This window comes from Mytilus edulis, chromosome 10, assembly GCF_963676685.1.
Source record: "Mytilus edulis chromosome 10, xbMytEdul2.2, whole genome shotgun sequence".
NCBI lineage: Eukaryota > Metazoa > Mollusca > Bivalvia > Mytilida > Mytilidae > Mytilus > Mytilus edulis.
Genome location: NC_092353.1, coordinates 5,171,674 through 5,189,198, shown reverse-complemented (window position 1 = coordinate 5,189,198; position 17,525 = coordinate 5,171,674). Strand labels below are relative to the sequence as shown.

General features: G+C 34.5%; 1 protein-coding gene across 1 annotated transcript; it reads left to right on the top strand.

The window, feature by feature from the left end:
- Window positions 1-7,241: 7,241 nt before the first annotated feature.
- On the top strand, window positions 7,242-16,216 carry LOC139493203 (A-kinase-interacting protein 1-like). Its single transcript, XM_071281406.1, has 5 exons — window positions 7,242-7,329; window positions 11,652-11,786; window positions 13,079-13,159; window positions 14,845-14,946; window positions 15,596-16,216. The coding sequence occupies exons 1-5, from the start codon at window positions 7,318-7,320 to the stop codon at window positions 15,737-15,739; spliced, it is 474 nt and encodes a 157-aa protein (XP_071137507.1). The 5' UTR covers window positions 7,242-7,317; the 3' UTR covers window positions 15,740-16,216.
- Window positions 16,217-17,525: the final 1,309 nt, after the last annotated feature.

Here is a 17,525-nt window from a genome sequence, read left to right as displayed (position 1 = left end):
AGGAGATACCTATCGAAATAGGGAAGTTAAAATCAAAATGGAGGTTTGTAACTGCTAACATAAATGATAATATCATTCTGGGTATTGATTTCTTGGAGAAATTTGGAGCAGTTATTGATATGGCAAACTACACAGTCCACATAAACAATGAGGCTATACCAGCGGTCTGTTTTGTTGGGAACGAGGGAGAAGAAATAAACTTATACAGGATTAGTATAAAAAAGAAAACAGTTGTGCCACCTCATAGTTTAAAAATAGTTGATATGGAAATTGATCATCCCCAAGCAGATGATATCATCATTCAGCCGAAATCCAATTTAAAAGGTCTTCTGTCCCCAAATGCTTTAATTGCTAAGGATGAATCCGTGAAGGCTGTATTTCGAAATGACACAGACACTTTTATCACATTGAAAGGAGGTCATAAATTTGGTATTGGTATGGAGATATACAATGTTGTAACTGATCAGGGTGATTTGGCTGAAGACCCCGAAGTACATAGTGACAGAGTTTCTGTCAATGTCGATAATGCAAATTCGTGTAAAACGTCAGAAAACATAAGTGACAGATTTTCTGTCAGTTCGCCAACTGGTAATTTCGAGACATTGGAAAAGGTACGTGTAGGTGACAGGGTTTCTGCTGGTCCATCCCAAGGTGACAGATTTTCTGTCAGTCCGCCTCAAGGTGACAGATTTTCTGTCAGTCCGTCCCAAGGTGACAGATTTTCTGTCAATCCTTCCCAAGGTGACAGATTTTCTGTCAGTCCGCCTCAAGGTGACAGATTTTCTGTCAAACCGCTCAAAGGTGACAGATTTTCTGTCAAACCGTCCACAGAAATTCGTACTATACTAAAAGATGGAAATTCTGTAAATAAACTAAACAAATTAAAAGAACTCAATTCTAAGATTCCAGAACACCTAAAAGATTTGTATACTCGAACAGTAAAAGATTTTGACATAGATCGTAGCATAAAGATTGCTGAAGTACTCATTGAATTTCAAAATATTTTTTCTAAAGGCGACATGGATCTGGGATTGTTTAATGGGGATATTAAACATCGAATTCACACAGGGGAGGCAGCTGCAATTAAACAACAAATGCGTAGAACTCCACTGAAATTTGAAAATGAAGAAGAAAAACATCTTAGTCAAATGTTAGATAAGGGGGTTATTAAACCTTCTATTTCAGATTGGTGTTCCTGTCCTGTTTTAGTAAGAAAGAAGGACGGCAGTCTGAGGTACTGTATTGATTTTCGTCCCCTTAATAAAGTGACAACTAAGGACGTGTTTCCTTTGCCAAAGATTGAGTCTTGTATGGATACTTTGAGAGGAAGTGCCTACATGAGTACGTTGGACATGGCTGCAGGTTATTGGCAAATAGAGATCGATGAGAAAGATCGACATAAAACGGCTTTCGTCACGAAATATGGACTTTTCGAGCATGTCCGACTGCCTTTTGGATTATGTAACTCACCAGCTACTTTCAGCCGAGTCATTCAGTTGGTTTTGAAAGGTCTGACATGGAAAGAATGCCTTGCATATTTGGATGATGTCATCGTTTTAGGCCACAGTTTTGATGACCATTTGATTAAACTTCTGCACATCTTAAAAAGATTTCAGTACTACAATTTAAAACTTAAACCGTCCAAATGTTTCTTATTTCAAAAAGAAGTCAAGTTTTTGGGGAAAATTGTAAACAAAGATGGTATTTCAGTAAATCCGGAGAATATGCAGACTGTAAAAAGTTGGCCAAGACCAAAGAAAAAAAAGGAGCTGGAATCTTTTCTCGGGTTCACAAACTACCACAGGGAACACATAAAGAATTATGCTGAAATTGCTGTGTCTTTGCATAAATTAACAGGAGGAAAATCAGAGTTTGTATGGACTGAAGAACAGGAAAATGCTTTCGAACAACTAAAAATAGCACTAGTAAATTCTTCTGTTTTAGCCTATCCTGATCCGGAAGCTACCTTCATACTTGATACTGATGCCTCGGACAAAACCATTGGTGCTGAACTTAGCCAACTACAAGATGGAAAAGAAAGAACGATAAGCTTTTCGAGTAAGGTTTTAACACCAGCTCAGAAAAAGTATTGCACAACTCGAAAGGAGTTATTGGCTATTGTCACTTTTACAAGGCAGTATAGACATTATTTACTAGGTAACCAGTTTGTTGTCCGTACAGATCATAATAGTCTTACTTGGCTGTTAAATTTCAAGAATATTGAAGGTCAACTAGCTCGGTGGATTGAGGAACTATCACAATATAACATGTTAGTTCAACATAGACCAGGTAAAAAACATGTAAACGCAGATGCTCTTTCACGAATCCCAGATACACTTAATGAATGCAATTCATACTTGCCAAGTATTCCACTTAATAATCTTCCATGTGGAGGTTGTAAATACTGTACAAGAGCCCGGAGTCAGTGGTCCACATTTGAAGAAGAAGTAGACTTTGTTAAACCACTAACCGTACGTGCTGTAAGCATTAAAGATGTCACATCCACAAAAGGGAAGATATTACAGCCTTATACTGAAAATGAATTAAGAGACGCACAAAAAAATGACATAGATCTGAGTACTGTTATTGCCTGGTTATCTACTGATTTCTCTCCTTCAAAACAAGACTTACAGATGAGTAGTCCATTGGTAAGGCATTTGTGGCAGTCAAAATCTCAACTTGAGTTTAGAAATGGTATACTCTACTATTTTTGGGATGATGCAGTTGCACCAAGGCTCTTGTTTATAACACCAAGGAAATTAAGACAGGAAATGCTTCATCTTTGTCATGATTTACGATCAGCTGGACATTTAGGACAAGATAAAACCTTGGCAAAATTAAGACACACAGTTTACTGGTATGGAATGACAATGGACTGTAAACTTTATGTTTCAACATGCCATATATGCAATAGATACAAAAAACCTTTGAAGAGAGCCAAAGCAGAATTGGGTAGGTACCATTCAGGCGTTCCCTTTGAACGTATTCATTTGGATATACTTGGACCATTGCCAGTCACTCAACAGAATAATAAGTATGTTCTGGTCATCATAGATCAATTTACTAAGTGGTTGGAATGTTGTCCCTTGCCAAACCAAAATGCTGAAGTGGTAGCAAAAGCTTTGATGGATAGCACTATATCTAGATTCGGTTGTCCCATGGAGCTACATACAGACCAAGGCAAAAATGTAGATGGGAGGGTTATTAGACAACTATGTGATCTTCTTGAAGTTTCCAAGACAAGAACATCTGCATACCATCCTGCTTCCAACGGTCAGGTGGAGAGATATAATAGAATAATTACTCAATTAATCCGTTGTTTCTTAAAGAAGAATCAAAACAGATGGGATATCCACCTACAACAACTAGCAGGTGCTATCAGAGCAACAGAGAATCGACAGACTGGTTTTACACCGAATTTTATGGTTTTCGGACGAGAGGTAAATCAGCCTATTGATCTGGTTTTAGGACAAATAAAGGAACGTTTTCCAGATCAAGATATTTGTAAGTATGTTCAAAGTTTAAGAAATTCTTTAAAGGACGCTCATGATATCGCCAGAGATAATCTAAAATCTGCGCAAAAACGTCAAAAGCAAGATTATGATTTAAATCTCAACTTTAGAAAATATTGTGTAGGAGATATTGTACTAAAATTAGATACAGCCAGGAAAGTAGGGATATCCCCAAAATTAAAAGCTCCATGGAAAGGTCCATATGTGGTCATTGAAGTTAAGTCTCCAGCATTGCTAAAGATTAAAGACAGAAAAAGAGAGGAAGTCGTGCATCATGATAGACTCAAGCTGTGCATTGACAGAGAAATACCGTTATGGTTACAGAGACTTAGAAATGATATTCTTGGACGAGCTGAGAATAAATTGGAGCGAGACACTAATATGGAGCTGGAGGATTTATATCTGGATATTTTATTTAGTGGTGAGAATCAGAATACTCAAAATGGTTTGAATCCTCTGTCAGAATCTCTGACTGACGATCTTGATAACAATGATCCCTTCTTGGTGTCAGATTCTCTGACAAACAATTATAATAATGAACAGATAATTATTAAAGATCTTCATTCACTTATTGATATCCCGTCCGATTTAGACGCAACACTCGCTTATGACTTGAGTCAAAATTCGCTGCTTCCGAATAGTGATGATATAAATCGCGATACAGACAAATTAGATAATGGGTCCAAACAGGGACAAGTAGGTAGGCGCAAAAGACAAATGCCATCCTACTTACATGATTATGTACAGTAGATATTTTGAAATAGTGTAAATAGGATTATTATGTATATATTTACATGTTCGTTAATTTATTTTAAGTATGGAGGATGAGCTTGATTATGGTCCATTTGATGGTGAAATCCCTGAAAGATTGGAGGAAGATACCAGGATAAAAGGCAGTAGTAGGAATCTGAGTAAGGCAAGACTCTGTCCGGTATGTCCAGGTCGTTTCACTAATGTAAGAAGGCATGTATTTCACCAACATTTGCCCTGGTACACTAATCCACTAACTGCATGTTGGACTTGCCATAAACAATTTGGTCAGAACAAGATGTTAGAAAATCATTGCCTTGAACTCCACAACTGCAATATTGCTGATAATATTTTCAAAGAAGAGTACCAGTCAGTATGGACAGAATTGATGAATGGTCTCCTATTGGAACTTTGCCAGCGCTATGACAAAAAGACCCTTGATCATCTGGTGGAGTATGTACGAACAGAAGCTGTCTTTAAACAATGTCAATCAGCTGTATTCCATTGGACAGATATACCCTTATTGAATTTCTACAATAAAAAAAACAGATTTGATGTGGAAGTCATTCATGCTGTATTTCCTCCATCTGCAATATATTCTTTGGTACATTGGAAAATTTTGGCTTTATTATTAAAAGGAACTGAGGATGCCGAAAATCTTATTACATTTGAAAAGGAAATATCCCTCTATCAATGCAGTATCCAAAAGGCTATTATGGTTACTGATTCTCATTTCCATTTGGATAAGATGAAACAACAAGCCAGATTTTCTGGCTTACCGATCTACAAATGGAAAGATGGAGAATCAGTATACCAAATAAGACATCTGATAGCTAATTATGCCTTCCCAAGACGCTGGCCAACAATAGAAGAGATGGGAGAAATCAGGAGAGATCGACGTATAAGAAGTACTGCTGGTATACATCCACGGATAGTGAAGGGGGAGGAGATGAGTGTACTGAGTTCATGGATTACCGATTTAGAGATGTTAATCTGTGTGAACAGAATGATTGCAGTTGGAGAATGTGGGTTAGACTCCTCTGATAAACCAAATAGCAAAGAACTCAAGAAACAGGTCCACGTATTTGAGGAGCAGCTTAAACTAGCTAAGAGGCAACATCTTCCTGTGGTGATTCATTGCAGGGGAGACAAGAAAATAATGAATATGTGCAGGGATTCATTAACCAATTTCCTAGAGGAAGATCATCCAATACATTGGCATTGTTTTAATGGTGACACTGAAGAATACAGACAATGTAAAGCCATGTTTCCAAACGGTAAATTTGGTATCTCTCCGTTCCTACTCATGGATAACAAGTATCCAGGATATAGAGCAACCGTTTGTGAGATGAAGTTGGAGGATCTAGTTTTGGAGACCGATTCACCCTATCTTAAACCTCAAGGACACAATGAGGCATCTCCTGGACTACTTAAGGAAATCATCTGGAAGCTCGCATCCATGTTTGACGTACACTCCGAGGAAATAGCTAGGGTGACAACTCGGAATGCCAGTCAACTGTATAATATAAATTAAATGCAGGATGAAGGAATTTGTATATATGCTTTTAACCAGATTATTGATTGATTGACAGTTATGAATTTGTTTTTTGGTTCGGTGAAGGATTTTAGCATATCGTTATTAGTGCCAGCATTGATGGCTGACGTTTTAATAAAACGGGGAGGAATGTAGTAAATGTCCGGAAAGTGATTGCCACAACCAGATTTGTTACCGGAACTTCAGTTAGTATTTACTGCGCAACCTCGCAGAATATATCCGGAGCTCAGACGACCCACTTGTGGTGAACTCCAGCCCTGGGATTCCTGCCCTATCAGTATATTCTACCAAGACAACATCTTATATTAGGAAAGGTATATCGAATTATTGCACCTTTACAACAGTATTTCATTTACGACAACAGATCGAATGTCGATATCAGATGCGCAACTTCTTGCGCAGAAGGCGCGAAAATTTAAACTCCTATACCACCTTAAGGCTGAAAATTTCGTCCGAAACATAGAAATTAATGTATGTTCTGTATCTCCCTCCTTTAATAGGAGCACCACCCTGGGTTGTGGTGTAAAAGGGAAGACATTTAGCACACTGTATCGGTACAGATTTAATGTGAGCATTTGCCTATCCAGTTTCACTGCCTGGCCGTGACGGGTCTTACTACCAGAAAGTTAACCTTCCCCAAAACAATAAGTACAATGTAATAAAGCATACAAACACACACACTCACCTGACTTGCTCATCCTCAAAAAAAAAAATGCATAATATAAAAAAACATATACAAAATAAAGGATACGGTCACCCCGGATGCCGCACAAATGCCTAGACAACGAACGGGAAACCGGAGAGGACATACTTGGAATCAAACCGATACCGCTAAATGCCCAGCTGTATTCCTGATAGAGGAAAGCCGAAAATCCTATGATAAGGATCTCGGAAAGAAACTACCGATCGATTAGGGGAACAGCTAAAACCTTCAAACATCAAATAGATTGGTCTGATAGTTTCCCACATGGAAACTACTGATGGATTCCATCTGACTACATGTCTCAAACAAACCTGAAATTATCTGCCGAAACCTCTCTCAACAAAAAAATATAATACAAATGATAAAATATACGATTTAAGGATAATAGTATTTATCCATGAAATCAATTTGACAAAACAATAAATTTCAATGATGTTGAAGGATTGTCTCTGCAAAAATTTTCACGTCCGCTCTCATCATGCGCTATGCTCGACTCATTTGACTTAACAATCGACATAATGCCAACTTCGATAAAATACGTATTGGGATCAACTGCAACGGAAATAGAATTATTTACCAACTAAATTTTATCCAACAAAAGGGCAGCCGTGCCCCTCAGGGCCTACTTGGATCCACCTATGATAGTGCCAGAAAAAAAGGAGGCCATATTTTGTCAGTGAACTTTTAAAAAATACCGCCAAAATTACTATTTCATGCGCATGACAGAAACGCCTAATTTCACTTCCTGCAATTTGAAAACAAAAACATCATGCTTTTTTAACTTTTAAAAACATCACATGGCGAAGCAGGTGAACACATCTAATCTAACACAAAGCTTACACATAAATAATCAATTTTTTAAACAATGTTACTCTAAATGATGAAACCGACTCGTCCTTACCTAGAAAAAAAAGTATTGTGTCAGAAGAGAATCAGTTTGAGAAAAAGGGGGAGGCGCTGATAAACAGTCGGGGGTACTACTTGTACAAGTATTTTTATTTACTTGAAGAAGTAAAAAAAAAATACACACTTAAGGTAGCACAATACAAAGATTTTATAACTCCAACTCCCAAGTTTTAAAATGCTGTAACTTTCTTAATAATGCTTGAAAATTTATAAAAGTGTTAGTTTTGGCAGAGACATATAATATATGTCTCTGGTTTTGGATAGCTAACAGATTACTCTTTCAAATTAATGCAATGTTAGTATTATGCAACAATTATGTAACCAATTATAATATTAACTGTGTCTAAAATATTTTTCACCAAATTTCCACTTTCAAATGAAATTAGCTTCTTCATAGGTATCCCTAGAGGGTCGATTTTATTATATGTTGTTCTTATGGCCATTATCTACAAAAGGGTGTCTCAGATTTCAGATAGAATGTATAGAACAAATTTTACACCTAATTAAACATTATCTTCTTTTATGTGGTTAGGATGTTTACACTAATTAGAGATTTATGAGAGAATGTAATACCATAGAGACAATCTGAGACACCCTTTTGAAGCCCATGATGTGTTGATTAAGATTTCGTTAAAATTTTCTGTATAGTTAAAAAGATGATAGAGCTAAATTCATTCAAGTGAACTTATCCACATTTTGCAACTAATTACATAATAATTGATTACATAATGATTGCATAATAAAAATATTGCATTCATTTAAAAGAATTATCTTTTATCTATCTGTATATACCTCTTTTGTTATTTTCTATGCATTCATAAGAAAGTTACAGCATTTCAAAGGTTAGTGATTGGAAGTAAAAAAATCTTTGTATTGTGCTACCATAAGTTAATAAATAATGTTTAAATAATCTCCCTTTAATTTTCTCAAAAATTTACTTACAAGTAAATTTTTCTTACAATCCTACAAAAATTCTCAAGTTTTGAGATGTAATATCAGGGCTTTAATGATTTTTCCCAGGTTAGCTCATATTTTTAAATTAGAGTTCAATGTTTCATCTCATTAATTCAACAAAGAAACTGATTGCGCAAGGCCTTCAAATTGCTCCTTGGGGGGCTTGTAAGTTGTAAATGAGCAGTGTTTTGAAGATAACAGATAAATGGGATTTTCATTGCCCATGAAATTAAACTTAAATGATTAGCAGGGGCGGATCCAGGAATTTATTAGGGGGTGGTCACCTTTTGAAATCTTAAATTAAATTTTTTTTTATGGCCCCTTATAGGAAGATTCTGTTTGCCACAAAGCAAAACACACTTGCATATAGATTTCAAAACAGTTCTGTTTGCTTTTATACGTTCATTCATTGCTTTATCAATACATGTTTGAATATCAGTAGTCCTTTGCATGTGCCAAATCTGTTAGTGGTTTGCATGATAATGTTCCCAAACTATCAACCACAAACAGAGCACAGTATATGCAGTAAGCTCCTTCTTGTGAAGGTGAGTACACTAGCCCATCATAGCGATTTAGCCAATTCAGCTGAAACAGTCTGTTCTTTCCTGCATATTTTTGTATAGGAAAGTTATAGTTTATTCCAGGTTGGAAATGATTTCTTATCAAATTAAATTTCTCTTCGTTTGTTAATTTACGTGTTGGTTGTTTTACAAAACCAATGTCGTTTGTACTTATATGCAAGCCGGGGGTTGTTTCTTTAATCTGATCACTTTTATTCGTATCAATGCTAGGTCCATTACAAGTCGTTGGTACATATATATGTACTTCAGAGGGGGCTGATTTGTGGCGTTTCCTGAAGGAAAGAGGGTATAAGTTACTAAAAAATTGGAATGAACGAAACTTTTAGACAAACAGATGATGGAACGGGGTATTAATTCAATATAGAATATTTATGTGACTTTTAAACTTTAAAATTATTTTTGAATTTTGGCATCATATACATGTATTATATGTCTCTGGCATCACAGTAAAAAAAATATTATTGGTCGAGAAAAGTTATTATACAAACTTTAAAAATTTAGATAAAAGTAATGTAAAAAAAGTATAAATTACCTGCTAAAAACATCTAAGATTGAGGACTGTCTCTTCATTTTTACACCTTAACATCAAAGAAATCGACCAAGTAATTAGCGATTGATGATTACATGTTCATTGTATAAACATACCTGTCAAGGTACATGTATTTAGCCTTAATGTAAGTAATGACAACTTTATGACTGGTGATTACGATAGACAAATTGATTTGATCGACGAATTTATTTTTCAAAATGTTCAAGGTGCACCATTTTTTGGTACATGGTGCACCATTTTTGCAAACCCAGGGGGTGGTCACCGGCACCGGATGACCACCCCCTGGATCCGCCTCTGATTAGTGAAAACATCTGCAAAGGGCAGATAACTTAAAATTATATAAGAGAAAAGAAATCTTGAGAATTCAATAAAGGAAGATAGGATGACTTTTTTACTTATACAAGTAAAAAAATTTGAAGGTCTAAGGGACATAACTCAGCCAATGTTTTTTTTACCTATACAAGTAATTAAAATTCACTTGTATAAGTAGCCTACAAATTTACTTAATATTACTTCTTCAAGTAATTAAAAATAACTTGGACAAGTAGCACCCCTGACTGATAAATAGGATTACCTATAATTTTTGCATTCAAAACATTGATAGAACTATAATGAACCAAAATAATAATTTGTCCGAAAACATATTTCAGAAATCAATAGACACAGAAAAAAATCACAGGTCAAACAATTGGAAACATGCAAATGACACAAATGACCGAATAACACTTAAAACATTGATTATTAAATAATAATATATAATCGATGTATTTTATAACTTGAAAATGATTTCAGATAGCAGATAATTTCATAAAGATCATTTTAAATTTATTATTTAGTGTGTACATCGAACATGGGGGCCATTGTGATTTCCGGTATCAGGTCCGTTCGCACCCATTTTCGATGTGCACACTAAATTTAAAAAGTTTTTTATGAACTTATCTGCTTTTTGTTAATCATGTTAATCATTTTTAAGTTATAAAATACATCATTAATATATACTAATTCAATAATCAAAGTTTAAAAGTCACCAATGTGTGCCAATATTAAAAATGTAAGTGTTATTCGGTCATTACAAGAATACAAAGTGTTATTTGGATAATAACTGTTATTCGGTCATTCGAGGTACCGGTTTGTCTAGACCGAAATTATTAATCTGTCTCTTGAGTCTTGTGCGGCTACATTTGTCATTTCATATTTTCTTTTTATCATTTGGCTATTTATTTATTTTTTTTGTCTCCACACTTGTGTCCACAATTTTTTTTAGCCAAATGATAAAAAGAAAATATGAAATGACATTTGGCTACTTTTTGTTTATTTTTTTGTGTCCACACCTGTGGCCGCTCCAGTCATGCTTCAGTAATTCCCTATATAATCAAACAAATTTTTCCCACAAAAAGGGGGGGGGGGGGGGCTGGATCCGCCTATGGAAGACTAAGAAAATGACTGAACTTTTATTTAGATATATATATATTTAACTGTAAACATGGTAAATAAAAACTAAATACCCCACACATTGTGACATAGTGACAGCAGTGCCCAGCACATTATCAGTATGTTAATGGAGTGCTGAACTATAAAGCAGATTGAAAAACGACCAAGGCTGAACTGGTGACAGTAGTGTACAACTGAAACAACATACTGCCAAACAGTTTCATGGCCCATTGGCCCCAATACTTCTTGAAAGCTTGTCATTTTACATTATAAATCTTAACACTTTTACAATTGTCATTTTACATTCTGACATTATATATCTAAACACATTTATAATTGTCTGTATTCATATTTGTATTGTAAATACGTCAAAGTTACCAATTCTGGCTACAATGGGAGACCACTTGTCAATTTACATTATAATTCTTATATAACTGGAGGCCAAGATTCTTCATACAAAATCATCTTTGTCTCCACCAGGACTAGAACCAGGGCCCTCTGTGCTACGAGGCAGTTATACCGACTGAGCTAAAGAAGTACTTCCTTAGCTCAACTGCTTACGACTGACAATGTATCTACCACATTTTCTAAGGAAAGCAATTGTGTCAAACTTTTGCTGTAATACATTTACATTTGTTATTTTTCATCTATAATTACAAATTTGAACACAACTTTCATTTGTTATTTTATATTACACATTTATATTTAGTACCCCGTTGGAGATGTATGGGCTCAGAATGCATTACATAGAGCTGTAACAGTAGGTCAGAATGTTTATCTCAGAGCTGCTTCAAGGAAAGTTAATTGGCCAGAATATAAACCAAGAGGTCACAGACCTATTGAGGTAAACACTGTCAAAATATTTTTTATGCCCCATTTATAGGCATTATGTTTCTGGTCTGTGTGTTCATTCATTCGTCTGTTTGTTTGTCCATTTGTCCGTCCGTCTGTCCCGCTTCAGGTTAAAGTTTTTGGTCGAGGTAGTTTTTGATGAAGTTGACGTCCAATCAACTTGAAACTTAGTACACATGTTCCCTATGATATGATCTTTCTAGCTTTAATGCCAAATTAGAGACTTTCCACTGTTTTTATGGTCCACTGACCATAGAAAATGATAGTGCGAATGGGGCATCTGTGTACTGGAGACACATTCTTGTTTGAATGTCATTTTTTCCAAAAAAAAATGAAAATTGGTTTAAATGGACAGGATGTATCAAATCAAGTTTGCCTTAAAAATTCAGAATGTATTAAATATTAAGTGGTCTAATATTTCACCATGAACAATACCTTTTGAAAATCTTTTAAATTGAAAAAAGAACATTTGACATTTTAACAAAAAAAATGTCATAATGGTACAATCAAACACATGACAAAATGAAATTATGGACATTTTCTTTCTAAAATTCTTGTTTCAAAGGAAGGTATTGCTGATTAGGCTAAATTTAAGGGGGAAAACACATTCTCATTAACAACTGAAATAATTGATTACATACATGACATGCTTCAAAGAAAGGAGTAGGTCCAGTAAGAACCCTTTTTGGCCCCAAAATATAGCATTTTTACAAAATTGTTGAAATGTAAACTTTAAGTTATTTATTGGACAGTAGAATGCCTCTGCTACATAAATATGGGCTGTTTTTGGCAATACAATGCACATATATCGGGTACTAGCACCATAAAGTCATGCTTAATTACTGAAATCTTCACAATCTAGCGTTTTAGTTAAATTTTAGAAGGTTTTTGTGTAAAACGAAAGTGGCCGGATTTGTGTTCATCCTTAATATTGAAATGTAAGCTGCATTTTATTATAATACATAACATATATAAATGTTTAGGATGAACACGGATGCGGCCACTTTCATTTTTGACAAAAACCATCTGAAAAGTGACATTTTTCGGCATATTTGATTGATTTTTCATATTTGAGCTTGAATTGGATCGTTTTTAATGACTAAATCAGTTATAAAATCTTTCACATAAACTGATTGATTCAAATGAAATAGACACATAAGGGTTTAAAAAGTTGTCAAAATCTTTTGTCAGATGAACCTGAAATTTGAGGCCAAAATCGGTCCTTACCTGACCTACTCCTTTGTCACAAAACTAAGTTTATCCTTTATTGACTTGATTTTGTAGGAATCAGACTCATACACCAGTATAGATGACGCCTTTAGTACTATTGTACAGTTCATGTCACACACCTCAAGGCAGTGTAAGGTGAGTCCTTGTGTTTTTTTTAGAGAGAGCATGCTTTAAAGGGGTATTAGCTACAAGATATAAACAAAAATAGAATATGATTTTTAATGCCCCATTTATTGGAATTATGTTTACTGGTCTGTGTGTCCAATCTCCCACTTCAGGTTGAAGTTTTTGGTCAAGTTAGTTTTTGATGAAGTTTAAGATCAATCAACTTGAAACTTAGTACACATGTTCCTTATGATATGATCTTTCTAATATTAACGCCAAATTAGAGTTTTTACCCCATTTTCACGGTCCACTGAACATAGAAAAGGATAGTGCCTATGGGGCATCTGTGTACTAGGGACACATTCTCGTTCTAGTTTTCAATCATTAATGAACAATGATGAAAGGGAATAATAATTTTGGTTTAAGAAGCCAGTTTGGTTCAATTTGTTGTAAATAAGCAAAGAAACATTGCTGATGAATTATTCACATGCAAGAGAAATTCAACCTCTTTGAATCTGTTTTTATGTGACCTTCAATATAACCCCTTAGCTAGAGATGGGTTACGCATGAATATGGCATGTTCAGTTTTTAAAAGAATAATAGTGTCAACATTGAAAGTAAAACCAAGGATAAACAAATGATTGACTGGTTCTAACAACAAAAAACCTCATTCACATACAGGTAAAACTAATTCTTATACAGGTAAAACTCATTCTTATACAGGTAAAATGATGATTAAAATATATTGTTTACCGATAATATGAAATCAAACTGATCTAAAATAATCTAATTGCACAATTTATCTATTCATGTTTATATTGCTTATAAGACCATTTGACAACAGTCATCCGAGGTCACCTCAATGGTTTAATAACTAGATTGTGTCTAGACAACATACAAACCAATGCTGATACATTTTATGTTAATTAGTTTTTTTTTTCTTTTTTTCCTATAATTTGGATATACATTTTAGTACAGGTACACAATGTATGTAATAAATCAAATATGAAAATTTTAGTCAAATTGGTAAACATGAATTTGACAGCTATTATAAATGCTCCATTAATAATAATATTTTATAAGCTGTATTGCTTCTGAATAAAGTATTATTATTATTAACTGATTTATATACATCAGAAATTATTTAGTGATAGAACCAAAATAAATGTAATGTTTCTGGTATAAACCTTTAAAAAGGATTTCAGCTTGCTGCAATGAAAGTAGAAAGATCATTTATCTGTTTATATACTGTATGCCATAATTGGTTCTCGGGGGCGGATCCAGCCATTTTAAAAAGGGGGGGTTCCCAACCCAGAGTAAAGGGGGGGTTCCAGCTATATGCTCCCATTCAAATGCATTGATCGGCCAAAAAAAAGGGGGGGTTCCAACCCCCGGAACCCCCCCATCTGGATCCGCGCCTGGTTCTCATGCTACTCTGATAATAGGGGGGAAATGATAATTTATTTGAGTTGACAACTTTTTCTTGCCTAGAAAATTTGTAGAACTAGTCAAAAATTGTTTATAAATAACAAAAGAAAAGAGAATTTCACCAATCCAACCAATATACTTACCATTCATACAGGTTGTATTATTGTGACTAACAATTTCCAACCTCTACATGTATATGATAGATTATTTGTTATTTCATTTTTAGAGATACATGATAATCTATATAAATGCTACATGTACTAAACTATGTTTAATTTTATTTTCAGAAATACTATGATACTAACAAAACAAACAGAGACCATTGTGATTCCCAACACTGTAGAAGATTCCACAATCCAGGATATAGTGAAATACAGAACAGTAGCCCTGTATGTAGTCATTATAGGTTAAATAGTCAAATATAAAAAGTTTGTAAATTTTAAAAGATTCAACGAATTGTACCCATTTTGTGTAATCAGATCTTTTTCTTAGTCCATCTCATCAATGATCATGCATCATGTTTACTTATAACTTAAATATTTTAAATTGAATCCAAACAGTTTTTCAGGAGGACATTTGGACTTGATTAATATAAACCCAACCATATTTAAAAAAATCGAAACACCAAAACACTACATGAATCTGAAAACTTGTTTTTGAAGGGTAAGCAGTTTGTATTTCACCTATTTATACTAATGTGGGTCTCATTGGGGTCTAAGCGTGACACGGGATTGCCGATTTTTTGTAAGCGTGACACGGGAAAGTCAAATTATTGTGTCGTGAAAACGGGAAATGAGGTCTTGTGGGACCCGGGAAATGACAAAAAAATAAGAATTGCTTATGTACATAGTGTAAGCGGGATACGGGAATCTGACAAAACAGTAAGCGGGATTCGGGATCTGAACCCCCTATGAGACCCCCACTAATTGCACCCATTGTTACACATTAGAATCAAATATTGTTTTGTTTTCTGTTTACAGTTTTGAGAGATACATATATGTTAAAGACCAAATGAATAAATTTTTGTTTATTTTTCAGTTACAAAGAACAGAAGACGTACATGTAGTTGTTCAGCCTGGGACATACTCTGTCACTGCAGGATGTTGGGGTCAAGGTCAACAACGAAAACATGTAGTGCATGTCGACAAAGGACAGTCAGTTGACCTTGACTTTTGCTTGTGAAAATATTTTCCTTATTTTGAGATATATTTATTTTAAACCATTGTCTACAAGAAAGATATTATTTTCTCCCATTAGCAATATTTAATGGTATGAAATTTAAATCTTGAATGTAATGAACTGTTTGAAAATTGTGCAATGGTGGAAGGGTTTAATGTTAGATATTCATTCAATGTACTTTTGAAAGCAAATAATTAATGCATTTTTATCTAAAATTCTTACTTGCAATATATGTGGGGTCATATTCTAGTCATATGGGTTTTGCACAACAATAGAACACAGCCCAATTGTTTTATTATTAGCTATCACATGTTTATCTTCTCTACATTTAACCATATATTCTTTTTATATGTGTACATATGTATGTGTTCAGTAAAACAACAATCTTTTTTGAAAAGTTTTATATATTTTATGTGGTTTTCACGTTTATTGTTTTTATATGCATTTAAATGAGATTAAAATAAAAGTGTTTGTTTATTATTTGAATGTTCATTTCCAGTCCATTGTTTATAGAATGAGGAGTGGTTTCACAAAAAAACTTGTGACTAAGATTGACTAAGATGCTTTACACCTTGTATGCAGATGCCTGCCTTATGATAGGAAAATTCTGTTTGTCATATTGTCCTTAAACTCATTTTCACGGTTCATCAATTGCTTGAAAAAAAAAGAGATTTTATTTTGTCATGTGAGGTACTCACTTATGAGCAATAAAATAACTGTATTTTGTATATGGGATCCTTGCTAAGTCTATATGTCTGTCAGACAGGGTTCAAGTGACTTCAGCATCATTTCATGCATCAGTGATTTAGGTTGAAACTGACCTTATTTCAGTTTCAATGTTAAGTTTTTATGTTTAAGTCTGTTTTTATGCCCCAGCCATGGTGGTGGGGGCATTAGTTTTACCCTTGTTTGTCTGTTCATACGTCCGTCATGTCCGTACTTTCCAAAGTTGGTTTCCATTCTCTAACTTTAGTCTCCCTCAACTAAATTTTATGAAACTTTTACACAATGCTTATTACCATTAAAAATACAGATCAAGTTTGAATTTTGGTGGTGTCAATTTTCCCGATCTAGAGTTATGCCCCTTTACAAATGGAAAAATCGTTCTTAACTTAAGTTTGCCTCAACCAAATGTTATGAAACTTATACACAATGCTTATATTATTCCACAATATACAGATCCAGTTTAAATTTTGGTGCCATCACTTTTACTGTTCTAGAGTTATGCCCTTTACCAATGGAAAAATCATATTTTTTTCATTTACCATAAGCAACTAAATTTGATGTATTGAATTGTTCAGTGAATGTGTCTGTCTGACAGGGTTTATCTGTCCTTGACTTCATGTTCATAGCTATTTAAAAATGTTAGTTAAAAGTCAACTAAATTTGGTTTGTAGAATGGTTGCAAGGTGTCCATATATTAAAGAAGATGTGGTATGATTGCCAATCAGACAACTCTCCACAAGAGACCTTGGCGGTATGACTGGCGTCACTTGACCTTGAATCTATCAATGATTGTTATCTATTAATCCTAAGGTCAGTTTCTCATTTACTCTGTGCACAAAATGTCAACTTCATGGTCTTTAGTACTGTCATAATATGTCATTGTCCACCTATTCAGAATAACCCGACCATAAAGTTTTGAAGGGTTATTGATCAATGTTCATTACTTGTGCTCGAGACATTTCTTCACTCAAAATGAGTAACAGGTAAATTTTATTTGATATATAGAACGGTTTTGTAGGTGGCTGAGTGGTCTTTGTAGTCCATGTAATGTGTCACTAGCATG